This window comes from Impatiens glandulifera, chromosome 3, assembly GCF_907164915.1.
Source record: "Impatiens glandulifera chromosome 3, dImpGla2.1, whole genome shotgun sequence".
In the NCBI taxonomy this organism is placed as follows: domain Eukaryota; kingdom Viridiplantae; phylum Streptophyta; class Magnoliopsida; order Ericales; family Balsaminaceae; genus Impatiens; species Impatiens glandulifera.
In genome coordinates, this window is record NC_061864.1 from 4,465,057 (window position 1) to 4,475,319 (window position 10,263).

General features: G+C 33.0%; 1 protein-coding gene across 3 annotated transcripts; it reads left to right on the forward strand.

Annotated features, from left to right (window-relative positions):
• The first annotated feature begins 741 nt into the window (after nt 1-741).
• LOC124928659 (pentatricopeptide repeat-containing protein At1g76280) lies at nt 742-10,263 on the forward strand. Of its 3 annotated transcripts, XM_047468901.1 has the most exons (15): nt 742-871; nt 954-1,014; nt 1,100-1,157; nt 1,243-1,424; nt 2,081-2,188; nt 2,682-2,864; nt 4,766-5,263; nt 5,418-5,513; nt 5,674-5,847; nt 6,325-6,552; nt 7,228-7,371; nt 7,472-7,660; nt 9,025-9,144; nt 9,569-9,972; nt 10,110-10,263. In XM_047468901.1, the coding sequence occupies exons 1-14, from the start codon at nt 864-866 to the stop codon at nt 9,959-9,961; spliced, it is 2,442 nt and encodes an 813-aa protein (XP_047324857.1). In that variant the 5' UTR covers nt 742-863; the 3' UTR covers nt 9,962-9,972; nt 10,110-10,263. The 3 variants fall into 3 exon arrangements, with proteins under 3 accessions (XP_047324857.1, XP_047324856.1, XP_047324858.1); XM_047468900.1 differs by lacking the exon at nt 10,110-10,263 and having other exon boundaries at nt 9,569-10,100; XM_047468902.1 differs by lacking the exons at nt 742-871; nt 954-1,014; nt 1,100-1,157; nt 10,110-10,263 and having other exon boundaries at nt 1,284-1,440; nt 9,569-10,099.

A 10,263-nucleotide genomic window follows, 5' to 3' on the forward strand; every position in this document is an offset into this window, starting at 1 on the left:
TTGCAATTGCTAAAGATACTTTTTGAATTGTTATATATATATATATATATATATATATATATATATATATATATAATTTTTTAATTTTTAGTTGGATATAATTAAATTAATTTTCAAAATATTAAATAAAATAATTTAAAATTTAATTTTGTTTAAATTTAAATAAAAAATACTTTATTTTATTTCAAAATAAAAAGTATTATAAACTCATTCTAATAAAAAATAAATAAAAATATAACAAATATGTGACCAGTGAAAAAATATTTTAGAGATAAATATTAATATATACATTTTTAATAATTGCAAATTAATTAATCATTGCAGGGTCTTATAGGTTCCATACTAATTTTTCTATAATTTCAAAAATAAAATAAAATTATAATTATATTGATAAAATTTGATTTGATTATATTTATACTAAAATTTTGAATTTATTTTATTAAAATATAATTATTATTTTGTAAATTTGATTAACTATTTTCAATACTCTTAATTATCCATCTTCTTTAAATTTCATAATTATTATTTCATCAAAATTAAAATTTATATATCATTCATAAAATTAAAAATAGTAGTTTGTAAGAAATAAAAAAATTTCACGTTTACACGTATTAAATACATTAACAAAATCAAAACCAATTTTATCTTTTAAAATATATTTATTGTTTAAAAAAATTAAAATATTTTTTTAACGAGTTTTCTCAAATAGCCCTAGGTTGCGTATAAAAAGATAAAAAAGCAGATCAATGACCTAGGCTGCGTCGCCGCCTTGTAGAGTAATTGCGCCACTCTGTTGCCACCGTCAACTCAGGCCAGAATTGGTTGTGAAGAAGAAGAACAAATTTACAGAGTGATCCCAAAGAATGACCAGGTAACTGTCAATCTGGTATAATTGTAAAGCTCATTCTATGTTTTTTATTTCATCTTTAATGAGCAATTTCATCGTTATACAGATTGGTAGTTCCTCTTCGTTCGATTGCGCGTTCCTTTCGGAAACCTAAGTCTGCTCAAAATGTGATTCATTATCATCTTCTTCAGTTATTTCTGAGCGCGCATGTTTTCTAAGTAGAATCTCATCTGTGCTGTTTATCTAATGTAGGAACCTGCTGGAGTATTTGAAGTTTCTCGGACTATCATGATCTCATCACGCTTTAACGGTACGCAAGTGTTTCGAGTTTGCTGTTGAGTCCATTAGTTTTAGTCGTGACCTATGATATAGAGAATGGAAGACATTAAATGCAGATGGGGATATCTTAGGATATGGGAGGGAAATGATGGCCAAGTCTGTACAGATGCAAATAGTAAACGCCCTTCGTCAAGGTGAGAGAAGCAGAGCTTCCGGTATGCTTGCAGATATTGACAGTAATACAGCCGGTGATTTCATTCATCTTTTAAAGTACTGTGCACGATCACCTGATCCATTGGTAGGCCCAAAAAATGGTATCTTTTCTAGTAACACAATCTCTAGTATCATAACGCTCTAAAGATGTCACATTTTATATCATGGTGTCTTCTTGTTAGTAAGATGACTTCATCCTCAATGTTTTCTGATCAAAAATTCTGAAGAAGAACAATGATAGAATGCAAATTTCCAAGTTATTCAATTCAACTCTAAAAATAAAATTAACAATTTATGTGGTTCCAACTATCTAACTTCTTAGGTATTGAGAGCACTTTATTGGGAGAGGGACAAAAACCTAGAAGAGAATTTCTGTGGTTTTATACTGTTGTTTAACTATCCACATTGCTGTATCTCTCCTATGTTTTTTTTCCTCTCAATCTTGATATGTTTTATAACAGTGTCACTCATAGCCACCAAATTTTATTATACTAACTAATATTAGAAGCTGATGAGCAGAAAATGTAGTTATATAAGATGTTAAAAACACAATATGGATATCTGAAATGTGGAATGTTTGGAAATGCACTTCCTTTTATCTAATTTGTATATTATCTAATGGTTAACTCTCCTTTAGAGAGCATCTACCAATGACAGCTTCATTTGGGACATAATTCCCAAATTGGGAAAGAAATACCTGTTTGTCATAAAACTTGATTTGCTATTTGCATGTGTCTGCAGTTTGTCTTGGAAACTTGGAGAACCATGACTGAGAAAGAAGTTCATGTGGATCATAAGAGCTACATTCTTATTTTCCGAGCTCTGTGCAAAGGGGGATATTTAGATCAGGTATTAAATACTTGTGCTTGCGCAAGGATCTTATTTGACAATGTGTATGTATCTTTTTGTATGTCTATAGCAATAATGGAACTTGTCTTTCTTTTTTATTGTGGTATCCTTTTCTTTGTCAGTATTTCATTTGTTGCCACTAGATGTCACATGAGGGATCATTTGAATATATATAGCAGTGGAAATTTCTATGCCTATATTTACATTGCTTTTGTGGTCTTGGCTCTTTTCTGTGGGATATTTCCTACTGGATGCACGCCATCGAGACTGCTTATTTGGGATTTCGGCTTTGTATGAATGTAATCTCATTTTCCTTGTATACTCTTAAGTCTTAACTGTTTTCTACTTGCTATTGAATCCATGAGTTTATATATCATGGTTGCTCCTTTCTTCCTTCATCTCCTACTTAATACGAATGAGGAGAAAACAAATGAGACTTCCTTATAAGTTAATCATGGTTACCCATTTTGCTACTAACTTTCTGATTTTTCAGGCGTTTAATATGATGAAAACCCTTGAAAACAACGATGATTTTGCTCCTACCCTACCTTTGTATAACAATATCTTGGGAGGATGTGCTCTTGTCAAAAGTGTAGATCATGCGAAGAAATGTTTGGATCTAATGCATTGCCACTTGGTTGGGAAGGATGAGATCACATATACATTGCTTCTAAAGGTGAGTGAAAAATATGCAATTTAATTCGTACAAAACCATAGATATTTGAAATAATGCCAAATCAATTGTCTCATCTTTTCCCACATTCAACATCCATTGCATAATTTTTTGGCTACTGTTATCTTCATAAGTATATATATGAGCCTTGGTGAACTGGATATAGTTGCTTTATTATCGTCTGAAGCCATGGGTTCTAATCATAGGAAAATTCCCTTTCTATGGACTAAGGAAGTTGTAAAAGGGAAGAAGCTCAAATAGTCCAGAAATTGAAGATCACCTAGTGAACCTTAAATCATCTCAACTTGCTATTGAATTTGTGAAAATATCAAATTACCACTAAACTTAAATTATATGAAAAATTTCCCAAAATATGATGCTTGATCCAAGTTAACTTAATGTCCTCAAAATTCAATTCAATTTTCAACGAATTACCTCAAATCTTGAATAAACTCTCCTCCCTAACCAACAAAATATCACCAATTTTTCCCATAGAGTTTCTTCAATTGCAAAAAGATTTATTTAGCTTGAAAAAGTATTATGAATTACAATTACACGACTAGATCGGATGATAGCCCGTGCCTGTTCCCACTTATCCAAAGAGCCTACCATCTCAGTTTCATTTTCCGTGGAGGAATTTATAACTTATATAATCCCAAAATCATATATGTAATATATATATATATATATATATATATATATATATATATATATATTAAAGCATAACTCATCACTCATAATACAGTGGTGTAATTTATTTTTTGTTGCATTATAATAATTATAAAATATATTTCAATGCAAACTTTAAAATTCCATCATAGGCTTATATTAATCCTCAAATATTTATTGTTTATACCATTCTGTTAATATACCAAAAAGAGAATATAAGCTTAATAAATTCAAAGAATAATTGTTAGTGTTTATGACGAGAATAATAAATTTGAAAGTAAAATTGACAGTACTATTAATGTATTTAAGAACTACATGATCCGCCAAGAAATTAAATTTAAAAGACAAGTTTGTTTATATATATATATATATGTTAAATTCTTGTACACATAGAAGTATAGTGATATTATTATAAATTAAGAGTGAGAGCATGAGACATATGAAAACCATCCATGTAGCATCCCTGATCAACTGGGGGGTTTTCTGGAACTGCTTCCAAAATCCATCAAAGAGGTAAACCCCCGCCTCAAATGGCTAGGATCAAATAAGTCTTTAATGTGGTAGATTGAAAATGGCCATCCCTTAGAGAACATGTTTTCTGAAATTTTGACAAAAATCACATAAGGACTAATGGACTATTGATGTAAAGTTAATTTAGATGAAATGGCTTGGTTGAATCAATTGAAAATGTTCAATTGGTGGGATAAGAATCTAATATAGGTGGGTTATTTGAACTTCTCTTAAAAGTTTAATGGGCTTTAATTTTTTCAATGCCAAACTGATTCTTCTTTTTTCATTTTTTTTTATTGTCAGTGAATGATCTTTCTGCTCTGACTGAAGGTTCTGTAAAATGAAACACCTTGATAAATACTGTGGGGTTTTGATTTTTACAATGAGAAACATCATCTCATATATCATCATTAAATCATGGAGGGTACCTTGATGAACACTTTTTGGGTGGCTTTCTGCAAATTTGTTGTCATTTTTTATATATATTATCATTGTCTTGGGGAAGGGGGAGAATTATGTTCATCAAAATGTTCACAATCACAGATGTATATATGTCTTTTTTGCATCATCGGTTGTATAATGTTGCGTTAAACTACTTATCTGATTATTCATTCAATTGATGGAGTAATTCATATTCAAATTTGTCCATTCATCATGGAAGGTGGATATACCTAAATTTGATATCAATCTTGCTGGAATTTACCATTCTAATGTTGTATTTTCAGCTTGCAGTATTGCAGCAAAATCTATCAGCAGTTCACAGTATATGGGATGAATATGTTAGATACTACAGTCCCAGCATCATCTCCCTACGGAAGTTTGTATGGTCCTTCACAAAGTTGAAAGACTTGAGATCTGCATACAATTCACTACAAGCCATGGTGAATTTGGCTCTGATGGAAGGAAGATTAGCCACTTCAAGATTAGACATCCCCATACCTTCCAACTGTGACTCAAGCATGGAGGAATATAATCACAAAGACAGCAAGCATGAAGTTTCTGTCTTTTCGAACCCTGTGAAGATAGGTGTCCCTATGGATGATAATGCAGATACTGTTATTTCTTGCCAAGAAAATATCCAGATGAAAGGCGCCAATCTTGGTTCCTCAAGAAAACATAAATTATCATATACCATGAAACTGTTGAGATGGTCTTTTAATGATTTACTACATTCTTGTGCCCAAACATCAAATTCTGTCTTAGCAGAGCAGTTACTTTTTCAGGTACCACTTCTACTACATACTTGCTTTAATCTTGTTGTTGTTAATAGTTTCAAATTAGTTATTCTTTTCTTAATATTTCAAAAGTCACTACCTTCAGAATCATTTGCCATTTCATTATTATAGTATTGACTAGAAGTTGATTCATTTTACTCAGATGCAAAATATTGGTTTAGAACCTTCATCTAGCTCATACGACGGCTTCATTCGAGCAGTTGTTTCCAATGCGGGCACCCACAGTGGACATGAAGCAGTAAGATGCCATTTGATCTAATCAATTTCTGAAGCAGTTGCCTTCTGTTCAGTTTAAGAACAGGATTCTTTCTTTGAACAAGTAGTTGCATTCTGTTCAGTTGCATTCCTTTCCTGAACATTATTGCAGTTGACTTAAGTTTGCTCAATTTTCTACGCAGCTAAATATATTGCAACAGAAAAATTTGAAGCCACACGATTCAACTATTGCAGCCATTGTTGTACAATGCTGCAAAGAGATGAATCTGGATTTAGCTGAATACCTGCTTAACCAGATCTCTACAAAGTCTCATGTATACCCTTACAATGCTTTCCTTGAAGCATGTGATGCCTTGGTGAGTTATCTTCTATATGCAGTCTTGCACTACTCAGCAAAGGCTCATTACATTTTATTGGAAAATCAGAGCAACTGCCTCCATTATTGATATGAATTGTGCTCTTTTGATTTAAGATGAGTAGAGTTGAGGGATGGCATCCCTAAAGACTACCTTGTAATGTTTATGGAAATGTTTTGCTTTTCCTGGCTTGATTCTTCCCTTTCTATTTGTGGTGAAACATTTGCACTGCTATTGAAAGAATGTTTGCTACCTCTCTAGTTCAATAAAATTCTTGCCCTTTCAAAATACTTCCATCTTTTCTAGGGTGAAATGGTGGACCAATATCACCTAGCGAACTTAACTTGTTATTGTATATCTTCTGACTTCTACTGTAAAATAAATTTATTGGTTGGAACCCATCATTTCTTCCAGTTTCTTGGATGAGAATGGATGTCAGTTTCCTTTCTATAATGCTGTGCCATTCTCTTTTTGCAGGATCGCCCTGAATGTGCTATTAGGATGTTGGCAAAAATGAAACAAATAAAAATCCAGCCGGATATCAAGACATATGAGCTACTTTTTTCCTTGTTTGGCAATGTGAATGCCCCTTATGAAGAGGGTAATATTTTGTCTCAAGTTGATGTTGCCAAAAGGATTAATCTTATTGAAGTGGACATGTCAAAGAATGGCATTCCTCATACACTTTCTTCAGTGAAGAACTTAGTAAGTGCTCATCCACCATTGATATAACAGTTTCTCACTATCACAAAAACAAGATTGTCAGACTGTCTAGTTCTCAGATTATCTGCCATTATCTACTATTGTTCCGTGACTATATCTACTTGTACACATTCTCTTGTTTATCAAATGGAGGAAAGCACTCAACTTGAAAAACTAGTCCACACATTCAATTTTAAGAAGCCTTTGCGCACTTCCTGTAGCAGCATGTATCCTCCTATTCTTCACTTCTTTAGCAAATGACACCCATTATTCTGTTTTCTTTTGGATTAATGCACAATAAGCCGCTATTCAATCAATTTACAGCATATATCGGGCCTGTGAACCAAGGTTCCGCCCCATTTATTGTAATGGTCTTATCTGCCTCCAAGCTGTCCATGTTGACTTTTGTTTGATTGACCAGACACAATTAAGGTGGTATGCATATTGTTCATTCCCACTTGAAAGCCATTTAACCAACATCCTAGGCTATTTCACCATTCTAGGGTGTAGTGAATTCTAGAATGTCATTTAATTAAGATTTCCTGGCATTTACGATTTAATGTGGCTCCAAGTTCAGGAAATTACCATTTTTGTGAGACAGATCTGAAAAGCCTATTTGAAGTTACTTTTATGACATCTTAATCATTCTCATGACACAGATTTCTTTTGGTTCTTCAGTTGAAAGCATTGGGAGCAGAGGGGATGACAAGTGATCTTATTCACTATCTACGACTGGCTGAACATCAGTTTTACAGTGGGGACTATTATTTAAGAACGACAGTATACAATGTTGTGTTGCATTCACTTGTTGAGGCTAAGGAAGTATGTCTTACTTTAACCAAAGAATTCATGAACATACTTCACTTTATGTTCTCTGTAATGGCTATACACATTAATTTCCTTTTTTTAATGATGAAATCAGAGTGACATGGCAATTGAAATGTTCACATCTATGAGGTCAGATGGCTTTCTCCTGGATGCTGCAACTTACAACATAATGATTGATTGCTGCAGCACAATAAGATGTTTCAGATCTGCATGTTCCCTGCTTTCTCTAATGATGCGTGATGGTTTCGCTCCTGTAAATGTAACTTATACAGCTCTTATAAAGGTATTATGACCTGAGTCTTATCTTGGTAGACAAGTTAAATTTTTTTTGTCTTTGAAGGTGCTGCAGATTAACAAAAGAATATTGAAGATCATGCGCTCAAACTCCACACGCTAACTTTAAATTGTGATTAAAACCTATTTCTTCAATGTTAGTCTAGTATAACTAGCACATTGAACTGATTAGTAGAATGAAGGGGAATTGGTCGTTGTTAAATGCTTGCAATGTATGAAGCATTGTAAGGTTGAAGTGGGACGGACCAATTGCCTGACATTTTTGGGCCTGAAGGAACTACTTATAGCGTAAAGATGTTATAAAGCACTAACTTAGTATCACTGTGAATAGAATGATTAATACAGTCTTCATATTTAGGCCCATGGACTCATACAATAATGTTTGAACCAAAACCCAATACTATGTGCTGGTGAGCTATGAAAGGTTTCTCAAAAATAGGCTCTCTAATGGACTTACAATGCTGTAATCTACGAATTTGAAATAACCCTACCCAAAGTTAGTATATAATAAACTGACTCACATATTTAAAATGATTTTTTTTTTTAAAAAAAAGCAATCAATCTCTTTATATTGGTGTTTGGATTTGATTTTCCCTGCTTTTTCATATTTTCCACATGGTCGTGGTCTAGCATGCCATAAACTTCAATTGCTAACAGATTGTAATAAGTATATTATAGAATTTAGAAGTGAGTGAGATGCTGAGAACAAAGGAGGGACTTAGATTGATAGGGATGATGATACAGACTTCATACCATTCATTTCAGAAGTGGTGAATTGGGAGTTACCTTCCTATAATAGGACCTTCCATAACAAACTACTGCTAGGTCATTAACAATTAACAACTACTGATACAACATCTAACATGTGATCTACTTCTCAGCTTGCCTTGAGCTAGGTCTTCTTGTACATCTCTCGATGTACTCATGACACAGATCCACTTGATTTCCTCCAAATGTCATGTGTAACAACCCCAAACCTTCCATCATGGGAGTTCAAGTCTTCAGTTTTGAACTTATGAGTTTTGAATAAAGTTTGATTCCCACTTAAAGCACCTTCATTGAAGTGTAGGTCATGGCGGTGGGATGCTTTGCTAGCCTCCTGGAGAAAAAAAAACAAACCAACCCTGAATCTGTATATATGTTTTTTGGCACATCATATTCATTATGGGAACTGTCTCCTTTGGACTATATTTGGATTTTATGTGTTCCATACTTATTATTGTGATGTTCCCGTAAACTGTAATTTTATATTCATGTCTGAATACATGGGCAGTTTCTTTAGTTAAAAATTCTTAAAATCATATTTTATTTCACAAATGTCTGACTGAACTACAATGGTGGGTTATTTGTCAGATTCTGCTGAGAAATAAAGATTTTGATGAGGCGTTAAAACTGCTGGATCAAGCAAATCTTGACGAGATCCAGTATGATGTATTATTATTCAATACCATTCTTGATGAGGCATGTGACAAGGTACTATGTTCCTTAACAAAGCTCTCAACCTCTTTTTCAATACCTTGTTTATTATAACTCTTAAGTAATATGTTATTTGATGCTAAGTAGATTGATCTGATTCAAAGAAATAACCAATAATTCTTTTTTGTCTATGACTAAGTTTAAATTCCAAACATAATCGCAACCAAATATGAGTTTGGATTAGAATTTTTCTATCCATGTGTTTCCAACTATGTGAAAGTACCTCAAATATTATTTATTACTGCGTTTTGGATTCTTCCATTGAATTTGACATTATAAAAAGCTGGCAAATTCAAATATATGAATCTCAACACATTTAAATTTCCTTTTTGGATCCATATGGGAATCAATCAATAATTTTCTTAGACAGTTTGTCATTTTTCTGGTTGGCTTATATATATCTATCTTTCTATTATCCCAGGAAAGACTTGATATAATTGAGGTCATAATAGAGAGAATGCACAGAGCGAAGGTTCAGCCCGATGCATCAACATGCAACTCAGTATTCTCGGCATACATAAATTATGGTTTCATAAGCACAGCAATGGAAGCATTGCAAGTCCTTAGCATGCGCATGATTTCTTACGACGAATCCGTTATCGAAAGTAAAAAGATAGAGTTTGAAGAAAATTTCATATTTTTGGACGATGAAGATGCGGAATCTAGAATCATCGATCTTTTCAAAAGTTCAACGGATAATATAGCTGTGGCCCTTCTAAACTTAAGATGGTGTGCCATCCTTGGATACCATATCTCTTGGGTTCCTAGTCAAAGTCCATGGACCAGGAGACTCTCTACTAATTATAACTGCTAATAGGAAAAAAGGTATAGTCAAAATTCTAAGGATTTCTGAAAAATAACAATGCCACACATATCTCATGTTCTTTTATTTATTTTTTGAAAGTCAGAATTTTTTTTTCCTGGAGGGAAGGTAGCATGACCCTCCATTCTTATGGTCTCAGGTTAGTTACTGTGATTTTAGTGGAAACCGAATCTGAGATATTTGATCGGATTTGCGGTTGATGATAATGGGTGGTGGTTATCAGATATGTTCTATACTGTAATTTGTGTAATAATGAAAATTGATTTCTTGGCTTAGCAAAACATTTGTGAGTA

Excerpts from the sequence above, each read along its gene's own strand:
- LOC124928659 (XM_047468901.1), top strand. Across the intron at positions 1,015-1,099 it reads AACCTAAGTCTGCTCAAAAT|GAACCTGCTGGAGTATTTGA; the intron begins GTGATTCATTAT and ends TATCTAATGTAG. Across the intron at positions 9,145-9,568 it reads TTGATGAGGCATGTGACAAG|GAAAGACTTGATATAATTGA; the intron begins GTACTATGTTCC and ends CTATTATCCCAG.